This window comes from Pseudomicrostroma glucosiphilum (assembly GCF_003144135.1).
Source record: "Pseudomicrostroma glucosiphilum strain MCA 4718 unplaced genomic scaffold BCV69scaffold_13, whole genome shotgun sequence".
NCBI lineage: Eukaryota > Fungi > Basidiomycota > Exobasidiomycetes > Microstromatales > Microstromataceae > Microstroma > Microstroma glucosiphilum.
Genome location: NW_020289925.1, coordinates 266,359 through 282,991, shown reverse-complemented (window position 1 = coordinate 282,991; position 16,633 = coordinate 266,359). Strand labels below are relative to the sequence as shown.

Here is a 16,633-nt window from a genome sequence, read left to right as displayed (position 1 = left end):
AATCACTACTCACACCCACTCCTCCACCTCGTAGCGGATACTACTGCCTCCTTCCACGACCAATCTCAGACCTTGACCCTCCCGCCTCTTTCCTCCCACGGTTGGTGCTGTGCAGCTGATTTCTGTCCTTTGCCTCCGCTGCCGCCCTTCGGAGACTTGTCGGAGTGAGGAGGGACCCCGTGCGCCCTGGTGCGGTGCGCCCGGCCGCCAGCCATAGCATCCTGTGCTTCCTGCCTTTCTGAGCTCAACCCCACCAGCTACCTCGCTACCATTCCCTCTCCACCTCGTGACACCTCTTCTCAGTCTCGGCGAGGTAGTCGTGGCACTTATCGTCACTATCTCCAAACTCACCTCTTCATCTTCCCTTCCATCTGCGTTCTGACGATCATCAACACCTAGACCCACTTGCCCGGATGGCGCCCAAGGTCACAGCCATCGATCATGCCGCCCAAGGTCAGGTAGCCGATGAAGCTCCCCGCCCAGACAGCATCGCCAATGCCACTGCCAGAGATGCAGCAGAGACAGAGGCACTACAGGCAAAGCTACAGAGCAATCAAGATGCTGGAGCCAATGTCATGAATTTTGATGAGGAGGCTAGTCCAGAGCAGAAGGGAGCTCAAGCTAGGGCACTTGCACAGGAAAAGGTAAAGCCGGTCAATGCAAAGGCAAAGAAGGATGATACAGGAGCTGGTGAGTCGCTCGAGCAGACAGTGGTGATGACGCTCGCTTGAAACATCATACTCAGAATTTACGATGATACCTCCCTCTTCTGGCTCACCAGGCATTGCATCTGATATCGGCAAAACTCAGCATGTACATTCCACGATCCGGATGTCAGACATTGACCGGGTCAGCAAGTCAGAAGGGCAAAAAGGAGATGGTACAGGCCCCAAAGCAGGTGGGCCTTCTCTCAACGTCTCCGATGACGCCATTGTAGGTCATACAGGCGCTGCAAAGGCGCTCCTCGCAGGACAGAAGCCCCTCGCACCAGGAGAAGAGGAGGAGGCTAAAACTGCGTGGGAGTCTGCCCTCGTCGGCAAATACGTCCCTGAAGACAAGTTGGGCAAATTCTGGTTCGATGGAGCATCGGTCATCCTTGCTGTCCTCACCACATACTTCTTCACTCGCTTCGGAGGCGGCATCTTCTCAATGCTCATCATTGGAGCCTTCTTCACAACGTATTACAATGCTTCCTCCCGGCGCACAAGACAAAGGGTCAGGGATGACATTGCCCGCGAGATGGCAAGGCACAAGATGCTCGATGAGAACGAGACGGTCATGTGGATGAATTCCGCCCTCACTCGCTTCTGGGCAATCTACGAGCCCGTCCTCTCCGCTACCATCATCTCCACTGTGGATGCCATTCTCGTCCAGAACTGCCCCAGCTTCCTTGACTCTATTCGTCTCACCACATTCACATTGGGAACAAAAGCACCGAAGATAGACTTTGTGCGCACAATCGCGACCAAGACCGAAGAGGAGATCTGCATGGACTGGAAATTCAGCTTCACACCCAATGACACGCTTGACCTGACAGTCAGGCAAGCAGCAGCTAAGATCAATCCAAAAATCGTGCTGACCGTTCGCCTGGGCCGCGGTATAGTCGGAGCAGGCTTGCCTATCCTGGTCGAGGACATCAGCTTCGTCGGCCACGTACGTCTGAGGATGCAATTGATGTCCAATTTCCCACACGTGCAGTTGGTAGACATCTCAATGATGACTCCTCCAGAATTCGACTACGTTCTCAAGCCCATTGGAGGCTCCACGATGGGCTTCGACATTGGCAACATCCCAGGTCTCAGCAGCTTTATCCGCGAGCAGGTCCATGCCAATCTCGGACCGATGATGTATTACCCGAACATGTTCACTGTGAACCTCGAGGAGCTATTGTCTGGCACTCCCCTCGACACAGCGGCTGGTGTCTTGCAGATCACAATCTGGTCTGCTCGTAATCTCAAGGGAGTCAAGCTGGGCGGCGGCACTCCTGATCCTTACGTGGCCATTACTGTAGACGACAAGGAGGTTCTCGCCAAGACTCGTCACAAGGACAGCACCACGAGTCCCCAATTCAAGGAGACGAAGTTCATTCTTCTCAAGGAGCAGGACATTGGCAACAGCTTCTTGGTCATGGCTCTCATGGACTACAACGACCGTCGTCCTGATTCTCGGTTGGGCGCTGCTTCCTTCCAGCTGCATACGCTCGAGACTCAACCTGAGCAGGAGAACCTCTCGACACCCGTCATTCTCAACGGTAAGGAGCGCGGTGAAGTACAGTACTCACTTAGTTACTACCCTGTCATCAAGCCAAAGGTCGATGCCAATGGTAAAGCCGAGCCACTACCTCAGACCCGATCCGGTGTTGTCCGCCTGACCGTGCACCAGGCAAAGGACCTGCCCAAGCGGTCAGGTGTGATCGGCGGCGACGTCAATCCCAGGGCACGAGTGCTTTTGAATGGTGTCAAGATCAAGGACAGTGACGCGTTGAAGAGGACTCTCACTCCGATTTGGGAGATGGCGACCGAATTCCTTGTGACGGAGAGGAAGAGGGCAGTCATCGGAGTGCAGATTGTGGACGATCACGGTCTTACCGGTGACCCGGTCATCTCTTACCTCAGTGTCAAGCTCGACGACCTGCTCAAGGCAAAGGAGCGGTCTCAGGACTGGTTCCCTCTCACGAAGGACGGTCGACTGAGAATGAGCGCAGAATGGAAACCTGTGCAGATGGCTGGATCCCTCAATGGTGGATCCGCTTGGTCTCCTCCTATTGGTGCCGTCAAGATCTGGGCAAAAGAAGCCAAGGGAGTCAAGAATGTCGAGTTGGGCGGCAAGAGCGATCCCTTTGTTCGTCTTATCAGCCGCGGTCTTCAACAAGATGCGAGTGTCGTGCGAAACAACACGCTGGACCCCGAGTGGGACGAGTATCTCTACTGCACAGTGCAATCTCTGCAAGACCGTATCGGAGTCGAGGTCATGGACTACGAGAACAACGGTCCTCCACGGTCGCTCGGTATCGTCGAGATTCAGCCACGCGAGTTTGCTTCTGAGACCGGCAATCTTAAGCGTCCTTATCACAGCAGTGGAAAGCAAAGACGGAAAGACAAGCTCCATCTGGGTCGTAATGTCTACAAGGGCGAGATTGAATTTGTGGCCGAATTCTTGCCAGCTGAAAATGTCAAGATCAGCGACTTTAGCGGTGCTGGCAACGAGGCACAGGCTAAGGCAGCCGATGTTACCGATGCCGATGGTGACGAAGCCAAGGCAGTCGACGGCACCATGACCGAAGCAAACATGAGTCTGGACACAGAAGGCAGCTTGGAGCGAAAGGGCACGATCACCAGAGCGACAAATGGCAAGGCGAGCAGCTCGCCTGATAACGCTTCCATCCGGAGTGTGGCAACTGCCAAGACCTCTGACACTGCTGCTGTTGAGGCGATGACGGAGAAGGCACGTGCTGCTGGAGCTACGATGACGGAGGAGCAGCTGCTCAAGTGCCAAAGCGGTATCATTGCTTTCAATCTCCTCGATGGCAACATTGCCAAGAGGAATGCCCGACTGGAAGTCTCTTTCGACGATGGGTACTGGCCGGCATTCGAGACGCAGCCCTCTCGAACTCATGGCCAGACTACCTTCGATGAAGTGGGTGAACACGTAATCAAGGAGCTCGACTGGTCGCGCATGATGCTCAAGCTGAGGACAGGTCCAAGGGACGAAGACGTCTTTGCCGAGTTCCAAGGTAACACCAAGGACGTGCTTGAGCGTACGCTGAACAAGGTCGGTGAGCTGACACTAGCGTCCGACGCTGGAACACACAAGTCTACAGTCAGGCTGGAATGTCGTTACATTCCCTGCGACGTCCACCTAGAGGCAGTCGAGTCCATCAACAATCAGGGATTCCTCAGGATCGACTTGGTCAATGCCACCAATCTTCGAGCAGCCGACAGCGGTATCATCGGCGGCAAGTCCTCTGATCCCTACGTCTGCTTCCAGCTGAATGGCGAGCGTATACTAAAATCAAAGACGATCAAGAAGACTCTCAACCCCACGTGGGACGAGAGTCTAGGAGAAGCCGAAATTCCTTCGAGAGTACACGCAAAGGCCGTTTTGGAAATCTTTGACTGGGATCAAGTGGGCACGCCTGATCGCCTCGGCGAAGTGGTCTTGGACCTCAATGAGCTCGAGCCATTCGAGTCAATGACCAAGACTTTGCCCATCACGGGTAAAGGAGCCGGAGAGGGCGGTCAGCTTACATTCCGCCTCGTCTTCCGACCCGAATTTGTCGCCTCTATCAGGGGACGAAGAGGCACCAGTCTCAACCTAGGCAAGACCTTCACAGGCGGTGTCACCGGCGTTGGCCGTCTTGGAGTCGCAGGCGTGCGAGGCGTAGGTACCGTAGGCCTCGCCGGCGCCAAGGGGGTAGGCACGGTAGGCTCCGCTGGTGTGCGGGGGGTGGGCGCCGTGGGAGCAGGTGTGGGCAAGGGAGCCTATGGCGTTGCGGGTGGGGTGGGGCACGGGGTAGGTGCAGTAGGCAAAAGCGTCTTTGGTACGGTGCGTGGCAGGAAGGCCTCCGTAGGGGACAAACAGGCACAAGCTGCCATTCTCGAGTCGCGAGGTGAAGACGAGATGATCCCTGCCGTGCCGCAACAAGCGGCTGCGGTGGATGGGTACGGTCAGTCCCAGGCTCATCAGAATGGGGACGGAGCCATGCGCAGATCGATGAGCTTCCGCGGTGCAGGTGGAGCGGATTCGGCGTCCATTGCCAACGAATCCACCGCAGGAGCGTCTCCGAAAGCGTCTAAGAAGAGCAAGTTCCACAATCCTTTCCATATGCGAAAGCAGGATTCGGGGGATCGCTGAAGGGTGCACAGGGCTGTATAGGTCAGCTGAACCAGGTGATGGAGTAGGGAAGCTCGGGCGAAGTAAAGACAATGGGGCTGTGGAATGTGGATAGAATGATCTGAGCAGGACGCTTCGTTGACTCGTTTAGCCTCGACTCGTGCGGATTGTGTATACCAATGTGCCTCGCTCTCGCTCGCTCCCTTGCTTAATGGAATCATGCCTATCATCTACTTCACCGGTCGAATTCGGCCGAGTTCTGCTGACTGATTGACTGCTGACTGCTGACTGCTGATAGCTGATAGCTGATAGCCATGAGTGATATCTGGTGAGGTGATGACGGGAAGTTCGGATCAAGAGTCCGATGGAAGCCGAAAATCCGAAGGTGGATGGGATGGCTTGTGCAGTGCGGATGGGAGACAATCGGCTGATTGCGGATGAATTACGTCGGCTGACTGGCGGGGTGACTGACGGGCTGCCGAGGAGTGTGAGAAAGCCGCAAGAGGGGAGGGTGGGGGGAGCGTGCTGCTGCTGCTGCTGCTCCTTGCTCTACGACCGTTTATAGCTCTGCTGACTCCACTTTATCTCCTTCCTTCCATGATCTTTCATCGTTTCGGTACCACCTGCTCCATCTAACCTCTTTGGTAGTCTGGCAAGATGTCACATCCTTTCACCGGCGCCTCCGGCAAGGGCGAGAAGACACCCTCACCTTCTTACACCGGTCCCGCACGCTATACTCTCACTCCCAGGACACAGCGCATCCTGTTGGTCGCGAAATGGATTGCAACCTTTGTCCTCGCATACATCGCCTTTGACACTTCCCGCTCGCAAAGGAAGGCTCGAGAGAACGAGATCGAGGGCTCTACTTGGGAGGATTTGTCCGACTCGCTTGTTGCTTGGTTTCAGCAGGAACCCACCTCTACACGATTGGCCGGCACCTCTTGGGCAGCTGAGGAGGCTGCTGGCGGACGCTGCCCTCAGCAGGACCCCTGGAAGAGTGCAGAGGATGGAATCGAAGTGACGTTTCCAGAGACGCAAGTCCTGGCAGAGCGACTCAGCGGGGGTGTACAGATCGACACGAGTGTACACGACGATGAGCCATCTCCTCAGGAAGATCCCGAGAGCTGGAAAGCCCGCTTCTCGCCTTTCCGAGACTATCTCCGTACCACTTATCCAGGCATTCATGCTGATGAGGGTCCCGTCAAGCTGGAGCTAGTCAATGAGCATGGACTCCTGTACACGCTCCAGGGCTCGGATGACTCTCTGAAGCCCCTGCTCCTCATGGCGCACCAGGACGTTGTGCCCGTCGACCCACAGACCGTGGACGATTGGACTTACCCGCCCTTCTCTGGAGCAATCGTCAACGGCACAGTCTGGGGTCGAGGCTCAACAGACGCAAAAGCCTGGCTGTTCAGTATCCTTTCTTCCATCGAGGCACTCATTGACTCTGGTTTCAAACCGCGGAGGACAGTGCTCATCTCATTTGGGTACGACGAGGAAGCACAGGGGAGGTACGGCGCCAAGTACATTGCAGACCGCATTGCGGAGCGCTACGGCAACGACTCATTGGCAATGATTGTCGATGAGGGCAACCCTGTTGTACCGGCTACTGAGCCCAATTCGCTCGGCTTCCCGATTGCCCTCCCCGCAGTGGAAGAGAAGGGCAATATCCACATTCGTGTCAAGATTGAGGGAAGAGGAGGACACTCCTCCTCTCCCCCTGATAGGACAACGATTGGCTTGCTCTCCGAGTTTGTCAGCAGCCTTGAGACGGGGGAAAACCTCCGACCGCCCGTCATTCCTGACCTGGAGAGCGCACATTTGAAGATGCTTCACTGTGCTCGGCTGCCAGCTGTGGTGGACAAGGCATTGAAGGATCTCGACGCAGCTGCTCGCTCCTCCTTTGAGGACCTCCGAGCCATGAGTGAACTTTTCTCAGGCAAGTACCTCACCCTCCGTCTGCTCCAACTCAGCGGAGCCCTCACTCCCAGCAGCAAGCAGCGTCGCATCGCCAAAGCCGAAGCTGCTCTTCTCTCTGTCCTTCCCGAGGACCTCAAGCTTCCCTGGTCCACTACACAGACGCCTACCGTCTTCCATGGCGGAATTAAGCTCAACGCCATTCCCACGTCGGCCCAAGTAGAGATCGACCACCGCATCGCACTGCACCAGACGCCCGAGGGGGTGATGCAGTGGTACAAGACGCACCTGACGCACTTTGCCCAGAAGCACGACTTGGTTCTGTACGCCTTTGGACGGCAAGTAGTCTTGCCAGAGATGTGGTTGGCGAGTGCGAAAGAGACAATGCCCAAGGTAGGTACAGTACACATAGAAGTTGTCTCCTCGTCGGCACCTGTGCCCCGATCCCCCCTGTCGGGACCAGAAGCAGCACCCTGGCGTCTCTTCTCCTCTGTCATCCGATCCGTATGGTCTGTCCCTGCAGACTCCTACACACCGCGAGGAGATGACAGCACTGTCCTCACCAAGGGAGAAGTACCCATTATCGTCTCTCCCTCTCAAATGCGCGGCAATACCGACACGCGTCACATGCTCTCCCCTCTGCACCCTCTCTCGCGACACGTCTTCCGCTTCGGACCTGCATCGGCTCTGCCTGATCCAAAAGGCCGATCTCAATTTGCAGGTGTACATAATGTTGATGAGTTCTTCAGGGTGGAGGGACTGGAGAGGGCGGTCAGGTTTTATGCGGACTTGGTGAGGGCCGTCGATCAGACGCGGGAGTTTTGAGGAGAAGGTAAAGGAAGTAGAAGGGTGAAGGGAGGGGAAGTACAAATGTGTACATTGCTTTCGTCTTTCACATCCATAGAAGGAACTCATATCATGGAAAATGTAGTGCAACATTTGACCAAAGGGCAGCAAAGACTACAGTGCACTCTGTTAAGTGTCCATCCACTTTGGCCCCCGCCCTCTAATCACCCAGAAGCCCTCACCTCATGTCCCAGCACCATCTCCGTCCCTCTCGACCTCCACGCCCGATCACCACTAGCTGAAAACAGGAAGCGACCAGTAGAATCCAGGAGCAAAGCCGAGACGGTCCCGCCTTGATGGCCGGGGACTATCCGGAAGGGGATGTGTGAAGATGATGATGTGGAAGAGGAAGAGGTGGAAGTGGAGAGGGAGAGATTCCAGAGACGGATATTGTCGAAGGATGCACTGAAGGAAGGACGAAGGCAGGGCAGAGAAAGTTGCAGGTGTCAGTGAAGAGTGCGCGTGTCCCAAGCAAAGGTTGTTCGGGGACTCACCAGACTAAATGTCGCCCATTGGGCATGACCTCCAAGCTCGTCACCGGCCCGCTGCCGCTGGGGAATTTGAACGTCCTGACGAGGCCCATATTGCCCCTCTTGCCCCTCCATGTAGAGCCCAGAGCATCCGCAGAGCTATCGCTACCACTGCCAGAGCGACTGCTCAACATGCGCATGTCCCACTCTTCCACGCTCTCGTTGCGCCGACCTAGGTAGATACGCTCCCCATCCGGCGCCCAGGCGGCCGAGGCGCACCAGGGTGGGGTGTTGGCCGGCAGGGGCAGAGCGCGAATCCCACCACTGCTTCCCGCTCCGCTCCCACCTGCTTCAGAGGCAGGTACTCTGCGGTCCCATAGAATAGCCTGCCCACCGAGAGTGGTGGTCAGAAGGAGGTCGTTGGAGAAGTGCGTCGTGTCTGCATCGTACCCCTCCGTAGTCGTCAGTCCACCCCACGCGGGCGTCTTGAGCGTCTTCTTCGATGCGGTGTCCGCGCCATTCTTGCCAGCTTTGCTGGTCGTTGATGCAGCTGTGCTGCTGCCTGCTTGAGGGAGAGGCAAAGCAGACGTCGAGCTGAAGTCATTACCACCGAGACCAGGTAGATTAATGCCAGCGGTCGCATTGCCAGAGATTGCATTGTTGCCGCTTGCCTCGCCTTCTAGACCTTTGGCTAGCCGAGAGAGGGGCTGGTCGTCATCGTCATCGTCTTGTTCTCCTTCCGCGTCTGCGTCGTCTCCTCCCTCCTCTTCGTCGTCTTCTTCCCCGTCCGCATCGACGTCCCCGTCTTCCTCGCTGCCACCACCGAAAAGACTGTCGTTGTCATTATCTCCATCCCCATCTGCTCCTTTCGGAGGCTTCGCAGCCGCCGAGGTGGATCGTCCGCCAGAATCGGCAACTTTGCTTTCTGAAGCAATCGGATTCGACTCTGACAAGCCGTCCAGGGCTAAGCTCTTCTGCAGCTCTTGCTCGAATGCGAGGTCGTCTGCTGAAGGAGTAAAGTTGCCACCACCTAGCTCATCGAGGTCCGTCTTGAGTCCAGCAGATGGTGTCCCTGTTGCTGTGGGCTCCTCTCTCAGACCCAACAGAGCCGCATCAGATTGGCGTTCCTCGCTCATCTCGATGTCTTCGAGAGACTCTTTGCCTGGAGCTTTCGGAGAAGGCGATATTTTCACCTCCTGCTTCGGCGGAGTCAGACCTCTGGTTGGGCTCTCCTGATGTGCAGAACCACTACGGCTCTTGCTTGGTCTGCCTCGCGGCGAACCTCTGCGAGCACCATTGACAGGACTATCTGCTTCCCGTTGGGGACTGCCTCCATTTTCTCGTGACATCGATATTGATACGACTGGAGAGGTATGCCGACTCGACGACTCTCCCCTGTTCAATGGTCTGAATGACAGGGACGAAATTTGACCAGCGTGTCCGGGGTACGATCGGACTACTTGGCCAGTATTAAGATCCCATTGCTATGACGAAAGGGAAGTGGGCAGTGACCTGTTCAGATGGCTCCTTTCTCTCCTCAGCTCAACAACTAGCCTGCTTACTCACGTGAACACCAGTGTCCCAGCCTCCGCTCACTAGCTCCGCATCTCCATTGGTCAAAGCCAGTGCAGAGACAGGCCCTTTATGTTTTCGCAGGACGTGATGAGTCGTGCCAGGGTCGTGTCTCACGGTGGTCAAGTTGATGTTACCTGACTCTGTTCCGCTCAACGACCAAAGGGCGTCCTTTTGTATCGCAAGACTGTGGACCGCACTGACCAGCCTTTCGTCGAACGCATCGTCTTCGGCCTTGACTGCCGGATGTTCCTCATTGGCCCACCAAGCAGCTAATACACCGCCTCTTGTGATGCCTTCGACGAAGCCATGCCTGGCGCCTACAGTCAGCATACTTTTGCCGTTCATTGTTGCATAGACGTCATACCGTCTGACATGGCCGTCCGAACCTCCGGTGAGGAGCACGGTGCCATCCCCCGAAAGGCACATTGCGTGTGCGTGCGATGCGTGAGGTAGAGCCGCTACGGGCTCTATAGAGTATGCCTTGGCGTTGATGAGGCTGGAGGAAGGCTTCATAGCACCTCGACGAGCCTCGGCTCTTGCTAGGTAGGAGGTGGGCGAGAGCGATCGTTGGTAAGAGCCTTCGTGTTGGTCTTCGGCGTCGTCCACGTCCATTGCCTCGTCGTCTTCGTCCTCATCTTCGTCGTCCTCATCCTCATCCTCATCTTCGTCTTCGTCCTCGTCTCCGTCTGCATCGTCGTCCTCGTCTTCATCGTCCTCTCCGTCTTCGCCCTCTCCCTGACTGTCGCCCTCTGCATCTCCTTCGCCTTCGCCGTCCCCTTCCCCATCACCGGTGAGGTAGGGATCGTCGTAGTCGGAGCCCTCTTCGTCCTGATCAGGGTCCATGTCGCCGTCGTCGTCGTCATTTGCAAACGCCATCCGCGCTGTTTGGGAGTGAGGGAGGGTACGGAGGGGGCAGTACGATGCGATAAGCTGAGGAGCTTTGCGCTGCGAAGGAGTGAATGTATGCTGCCAATGCTTCTCAAGTTGTATTTCCCCCCTTCCGCTTTGGCGGGCATTTCGTGCACAGACGCGGGGACGCGAGAAACCGGCAGAGAGGCACTTCTTCGGTTTCACTCCACCACCCCATACCAACCACGCAGGAACTCCATCGTCAGAGTCCTCGCAGCATTTCATTCTGATCTTTCCCACCTTTCCACGCCTCGCCTCTGTCTTGACCAAGATGGCGCAGAGCAGCGTCGCATCCAAGACGTACGCATCGCGGGTCGCCTCCTTTGCGAATCCCGCCGCGAAGCTGCTCCTCGAAACGATGGAGAGGAAAAAGACGAACCTCTGCGTCAGCGTAGACGTGACAAAGAAGGCAGACCTGCTCCAGGTCGTCGAGTCAGTGGGAGCAGATGTATGCATGGTCAAGGTGAGCAGACTGGTGTACAGGTCAGGAAGGAGCAACCTCTCGCCTGGCCCACTCTGCCTCGATGACAAATCGCTGACTGACTGACGAGCTCAATCTCCGTATTCAGACTCACATCGACATCGTCGAAGATTTTGACCTGGACCTCACAGAGAAGCTTTCGGCTCTCAGCACACAGCATGACTTCATGATCTTTGAGGACCGCAAATTTGCCGACATCGGTCAGTGGAACACTCGAGTCTGATTCCCAATCGTTCTTCACCAGCTGAGCGGCTCCATTGCTCTTTTATTCTCGCACAGGCAACACCGTCTCTTTGCAATACTCCTCAGGCGTACACAAGATTGCTTCATGGTCACACATCACAAATGCCCACCTAGTCCCTGGGCCGGGCATCATTACAGGCCTCGCCGAGGTGGGACAACCACTCGGCCGCGGTCTGCTGCTGCTGGCCGAGATGAGCAGCAAGGGCAATCTGGCTGGAGGAGAGTATGGACAGAAGTGTGTGCAAGCAGCTCGCAATGATACTACTGGCTTCACATGCGGATTTATTGCCATGGACCGTATCGATGAGAAGGTCGCTCTACAGCCTGGTCAGGAGCACAAAGACTTCCTCGTCCTCACGCCGGGTGTAGGACTCGATGCCAAGGGAGATGGGAAGGGTCAACAATACCGTACACCGGACGAGGTGATCCGTCAGAGCGGCTGCGATGTCATCATTGTAGGCAGGGGTATCTACGGCGCTCTGCTCAAGGATGGAGACAAGAGTGAGGCGTTCCGGAACGTCCAGGAGCAGGCAGCAAGGTATCGCAAGGCTGGATGGGAGGCGTACCTGCAACGGACGCAACAAAGTGCGTAAGATGAGTCGCATGTCGGATGTATCCTAATAGAGATTCGCTGCTTGATCGGTCCTCGTCTTACCTGCTGTAATTCTGCGTGATTCTCTCGAACAGATTTGGGAGAGGGGTCAAGCAAGAGAGGTGCCTCGCCCTTGATGACTCCACCCCGCAAGAGAAGGCTTTTCGCGCCGAAGCCAGCGGTGACAGACGGCGATGCCGCTCTTGCTCTACAACTCAGTCAGGAGCAGGCAAGCAACGCGAACGGAGTCGGTGCTACGAGGAGCTACTCTTTGCGCCGTCGAACGCAAGATGCTGTGCAGGTCAAGTCAGAGGAAAGTGAGGATGCAGTGGCGGAGGAAGTCGAGGCTTTAACGGCCAGCACCAGTGGTACCAGATCCACTGCGACGTCTCGAAAGAGCAGAAGTAGTGGAGTGCCAAAGCAAGAGGACGAAGACGATGAAAAGAAGCCTGCCATAAAAAAGGAGAAGCCGTCACCATTCGACGTCTCTCCTCAGAAGAAGACCGCAAAGCCTATCAAGCTCGAGCTGGATCCCTCGGAGGTCAAGCCCGCTCCAAAGCGGTGGAGGGCGCAACTCGATGTTCTTCAAAAGCAGCGGAAACGCATCGTAGCGCCAGTAGACGAGATGGGCTGCGAGGAGAACGGACGAGAAGATCGTCGCGCCGACGCTTGGAGAGTGACTGCAGAGGACGAAGAGGATCGTGCAAAGCGGGATCGTCTGACGGTCTTGATCTCACTCATGCTCAGCAGTCAGACCAAAGACGAAGTGACTGCTCAGGCCGTCAAGAATCTGCAGACGAACCTCGTAGACGGTATCTCCCTGGCCAGCATCCTTGCCTCGACAGACGAGCAAATCTCCTCTTGCATCGCCAAAGTGGGCTTCTGGAGACGCAAGACGGGATACATCAAGAGCGCTGCAAGTATTCTGCAGAGCACCTTTGGAGGTGATGTGCCCAAGGATATTGATGAGCTCTGCAGTCTGCCTGGTGTAGGGCCGAAGATGGCTTTCCTGACACTGCAGTCGGCGTGGAAGCTCAATCTTGGTATCGGCGTCGATGTGCATGTGCATCGTTTGGCAAATCGACTTGGCTGGTGCAAGACGAATGACCCAGAGGGGACGAGATTGGTACTGCAGAGCTTCCTACCCAAAGACGTGAGTAAGCCAGCAGCACGACCTGCAGCTTCGCTCCAACGCTGACATATTTCCCCTTTTTCTGACTGCCCTCACAGCTCCACCACAGCATCAACAAGACCCTCGTAGGCTTCGGCCAAGTAGTCTGCGTCCCCGTCGGACCCCGTTGCGATCTCTGCGACTTGGGCAAAGCCCGCCTCTGTCCTTCTTATCGCAAGGTAGACCCCAAGAGCGCTGCTACCCGGAAGCAAGTTATTCTGCTGCCGGAGAGTGATGAGGAGGGTGAAGAGGGGAAGACGGAGAAGGGAGCAGAAGGAGTGGCTCCGGCTATTGAGGTTGCTATTGAGGGTCCTGATGGCGTGGGAAAGATCGAGGTCAAGGTGGAGGACTGATGTGCTGTCACTATGTGATCGCATAATCATCGTCGTCCTTCTCGATCAGGGATTCGATGTCAAAAGGAGCTGATGAAACGGTATGAAATAATGAGTTATGCCAAAATCCAAGCAAAGATACAGAAATGGGGAATACAAGGGTTCAGAAAAGGGACTAGATCCGCCTCCTCCCCTCACACTCTGTTACGCAACGCTTCTTCCTTTCCCAATGCTACTTTCCTGCCTCCGACCCGCCAAGGACCAACGGCGAACCGAACAAATTACTGTGTCGGGCCCGCGTCGTTCGCAGGGGGCGTCTTCTTCTTCAGCAGTCCCGAAAGGTCACCCAGTGGGATGTTGAATGGGAAGTCATTCGCTGCCAATAGCAGATGGAAGAGGATGTAGAGCCCTCCAAGAGAGGCAAGGAATCCAAAGGCTCCGCCTGCAATGAGACACTTTCCACCTACGGCTGTGGCGAGGTTTCCGATGTTGATGTAAGCGGCGGCTAGCATGAGGAAAGTCATGGCGACGTGGAAGAGGATCCAGACGAGGACCATGTTGGTGCGGATGGCGGCGAATGTGAGCATGAAGGTGTAAATGGCTGGGAGTGGTGGTGGAAGAGGGGAGCAGAGTGGGGCAGCGATCAGAGTCATTATCGCTATGTCGACAGGCTTCGACCTTCAGCCTCGCATCCACTTACACCAGATCAGGAGGTAAAAACCGAAAGGACAGTAGAGGTCCGGCAGGTCCGTGGCCAGGAGTGTACTAATCTGCTTAGTTGGGTCCGTGTAGGTTCCGAGAGACAGCCAGAATACCTACGTCGCCAAAGAGGGGGGCGATACAGGTGTCAGGAAGCGTTCACCGACGGAGGAAAGGGGCAGCTCAATTACTCACTCCGAAGGTGAAGAATACGACTGGTAACGTGCGGAAAGGCGTGACATTTCCGAGGTGAGCTTGGTCCCTATGCACTACTCGCTGTAGTGTACTCACCGAAAGGGAATGTGTTGCCGATCAGGAATTCGAGCAAGCCAGCAATGACCCTGTAGAGAGTGAGGGGGCGGGGTCAGCACCGTGTGCGGATATTCATCACCAGTGAACCTGTCCCCTGTTCCTTCCTTCGAGCAGCCCATGACTCCCTCGATCAACTTTACATGACGCAGAGACATGGCATCATCGCAAGCGATACTCACATACCCAAGCCTCCGACGAAGTAGTAGACACCAATCATTCCCAATGTACCAGCAGACGTGGTCCCCCTGAATCCCATGAGGACCATGGATGTGGGCATGAGGTTCAAAATGAAGCAGATGATACCCAGTACGGTCGGATTACCCAGAGCCTTGATGAGCTGTCCCTGCTGACGGGATTTCTGTGAGGGTTGCAGGTAGAGCTCTATAGACGGTCCATAACGTATCCCGGGGGGCAGCCGGCATTCAAAATTTCAGTAAGGCGCTATTGGCTGACGCGCTTCCCTCTTCTGTTCCTCACCTTCAAACTGCTGCGAAGTCAGCTGCACCGAGATTTGTCGGCTGAGATCAGCTCCATTCTGTCCATTGGGACTGTGGTACTGTGGTCCGGCCTTGTTGCCCAGATCATGCTCAGAGTGGCGGTCGAGCTCTTGCTTGGTGGTCATTGTTGCGTGACTCGGGAGGTGAAGGTGAGGGTATCGATGTTGTAGGACCAAGTCAGCAGCAAGCGGGAAATTCAAAGATGGAAGGAGGATTTAACGCACGAGGTGGGAAGGGGGGGTTCAAGAGGGGGACAATTGGGATGCAAAAGATCAGCTGAGCAGCCTCTTGTATGATTCTTCGAAGGGGGGGCCATCAAGCTTAAAAAGCACACGCCGCCGGGTCAAGCCCCCCGCACCATTGTGTCACGTCTTTGCATCTACGTCTCGGCCCGGGGTGAGCTCGAGGCGAGACGCATACACCGCTTGCCTCTGGTTGCCTTGAGGTGCCCAGAGGGTCTCATGACCGTGTGATCTTATGATGTGATGGTCCTTCGGTAAGGGAGGACCCCCCAGTCCGGGTCAAACCCCGCTGAAGTATGTTTCCGAGGTTGGCTCTTCACCTCGGCTCGCCTCACGCCTGGGTACAACAGCCAAGCCCTGAAGTGTTGATCGAGGGTGACCTAGTGGAGAGAGGCATTGTGGGGAGAAGCAAGTCGCGCCAGGCGCTGGGTGACACACTCCCTCCTTGCACCTCTGACACCTTCACCCGCCGCGAGTGCCGCCCAGGCTGCAGCGCCGTTGGACTTTGCAGTACCGCTCCAGCCAAGGGATTTGGGCGTCCGGGCGGACCATGAGCACAGATAATGCACTTGCCGTTGGGTCTGTGCCCTCTGCCAACCTGCCATACCAAGGCGTGTGCAGCGGGGGGGATGGGTTGGCAGTCCGCCCTATCCTTGTGACCCTGCAGGGCCACCTCTGGTCACAGGACGCCCAAATTCACAATGCGGGGCTCCACACACACGCACACCCGCCGCCCCGGCCCGCACCCGCTGCCGAGCTCACCCGCACCCGCACCGGCCACCAAACACGGCATCTTGACCATACCCAAGCCAAGGACTCGTGCGGGAGACAGCTCCTCGCTCCTGTGCCGAATCGCTCTCCCTCTGGCTCCCGAGGTGTTGGGGCAAGTTGGACGGCCAGACGGACATGTTCTCCCGGAGCTCCCATCAGGAAGAGGGCCGAGTCAATAACATTGCACGCCAACGGCTGCCACCCAAAGGACAAGCGGAGGGGCGCTGCAGACGATGATGACCCAGACTAGTCCTTAAGCGAGATGTCGACAAAGTATGCAGATGATCCAGATCACCACAGTAATGGTTGCCACGTCTTACCGAAGCAGACCGGCATCTCGTACCACGCATGCAGTACCTGTCAGTCAAACAGAAGCAGTGGAGATGGCCGAGGTACCACAAACCTTTGCGAGTGTACATGACACACGAAGTATGTGACGATGAGAGTCTCGAGCCTGCTTCTCCACAGCTACAGCGTTTGGATACGCGTCTAAGACATGAGGGCTCATCTTGGTCTGACCTCTATTAAACGGCAAAGACCATCTGAGACCAGCTTTGTGGTCGATGCCGCTGTGTGACAAATGGGCTCGGTCTTCCTCTCGGTCCCGGTCCAGATTTCGAAAGACTCAGAGCGACGATGGTCATTGAATTGGTATCTGCCAAGCTGGAGCTGGAGACCTGCGTGGCGAGCAGTGTGTCTCTCGGCGTATACCTGTAAGCGTGCCAGGTGCGGTCCGGCACGTC

The 16,633-nt window shown here is 56.2% G+C and overlaps 5 protein-coding genes across 5 annotated transcripts; 3 read left to right on the top strand and 2 right to left on the bottom strand.

Annotated features, from left to right (window-relative positions):
• The first annotated feature begins 255 nt into the window (after window positions 1-255).
• Window positions 256-5,065, top strand: BCV69DRAFT_262445 (hypothetical protein). The gene is made up of 2 exons (XM_025490716.1): window positions 256-690; window positions 782-5,065. The coding sequence occupies exons 1-2, from the start codon at window positions 414-416 to the stop codon at window positions 4,852-4,854; spliced, it is 4,350 nt and encodes a 1,449-aa protein (XP_025346130.1). The 5' UTR covers window positions 256-413; the 3' UTR covers window positions 4,855-5,065.
• A 321-nt stretch (window positions 5,066-5,386) lies between these two features.
• Window positions 5,387-7,706, top strand: BCV69DRAFT_284576 (Zn-dependent exopeptidase). The gene has a single exon (XM_025493093.1). It carries the CDS (start codon window positions 5,491-5,493, stop codon window positions 7,573-7,575), a length of 2,085 nt encoding a protein of 694 aa, XP_025346129.1. The 5' UTR covers window positions 5,387-5,490; the 3' UTR covers window positions 7,576-7,706.
• A 54-nt stretch (window positions 7,707-7,760) lies between these two features.
• BCV69DRAFT_272891 (WD40 repeat-like protein) lies at window positions 7,761-10,447 on the bottom strand (the record flags this gene model as incomplete). Its single annotated transcript, XM_025490991.1, has 5 exons — window positions 9,633-10,447; window positions 9,428-9,550; window positions 8,683-8,830; window positions 8,091-8,505; window positions 7,761-8,001 (listed from the first exon to the last, which is right to left on the bottom strand). Exons 1-5 carry the CDS (start codon window positions 10,251-10,253, stop codon window positions 7,761-7,763), a joined length of 1,548 nt encoding a protein of 515 aa, XP_025346128.1. The 5' UTR covers window positions 10,254-10,447.
• Window positions 10,448-10,821: 374 nt separating this feature from the next.
• On the top strand, window positions 10,822-13,390 carry BCV69DRAFT_300754 (OMPdecase-domain-containing protein; the record flags this gene model as incomplete). Its single annotated transcript, XM_025494491.1, has 5 exons — window positions 10,822-11,013; window positions 11,120-11,231; window positions 11,311-11,859; window positions 11,962-13,019; window positions 13,097-13,390. 5 exons carry the CDS (start codon window positions 10,822-10,824, stop codon window positions 13,388-13,390), a joined length of 2,205 nt encoding a protein of 734 aa, XP_025346127.1.
• A 45-nt stretch (window positions 13,391-13,435) lies between these two features.
• Window positions 13,436-15,226, bottom strand: BCV69DRAFT_54270 (hypothetical protein). The gene is made up of 6 exons (XM_025495362.1): window positions 14,858-15,226; window positions 14,560-14,761; window positions 14,360-14,409; window positions 14,264-14,283; window positions 14,070-14,184; window positions 13,436-13,970 (listed from the first exon to the last, which is right to left on the bottom strand). The coding sequence occupies exons 1-6, from the start codon at window positions 15,000-15,002 to the stop codon at window positions 13,651-13,653; spliced, it is 852 nt and encodes a 283-aa protein (XP_025346126.1). The 5' UTR covers window positions 15,003-15,226; the 3' UTR covers window positions 13,436-13,650.
• Window positions 15,227-16,633: the final 1,407 nt, after the last annotated feature.

Coding starts and splice junctions, on each gene's coding strand:
- BCV69DRAFT_284576 (XM_025493093.1), top strand. CDS start 5,491: ATGTCACATCCTTTCACCGGCGCCTCCGGCAAGGGCGAGAAGACACCC.
- BCV69DRAFT_262445 (XM_025490716.1), top strand. CDS start 414: ATGGCGCCCAAGGTCACAGCCATCGATCATGCCGCCCAAGGTCAGGTA. Junction 691..781: donor GAAGGATGATACAGGAGCTG/GTGAGTCGCTCG, acceptor CTGGCTCACCAG/GCATTGCATCTGATATCGGC.
- BCV69DRAFT_54270 (XM_025495362.1), bottom strand. CDS start 15,002: ATGACCACCAAGCAAGAGCTCGACCGCCACTCTGAGCATGATCTGGGC. Junction 14,410..14,559: donor TTCGTCGGAGGCTTGGGTAT/GTGAGTATCGCT, acceptor CACTCTCTACAG/GGTCATTGCTGGCTTGCTCG. Junction 14,284..14,359: donor CGGCAACACATTCCCTTTCG/GTGAGTACACTA, acceptor GCACGTTACCAG/TCGTATTCTTCACCTTCGGA.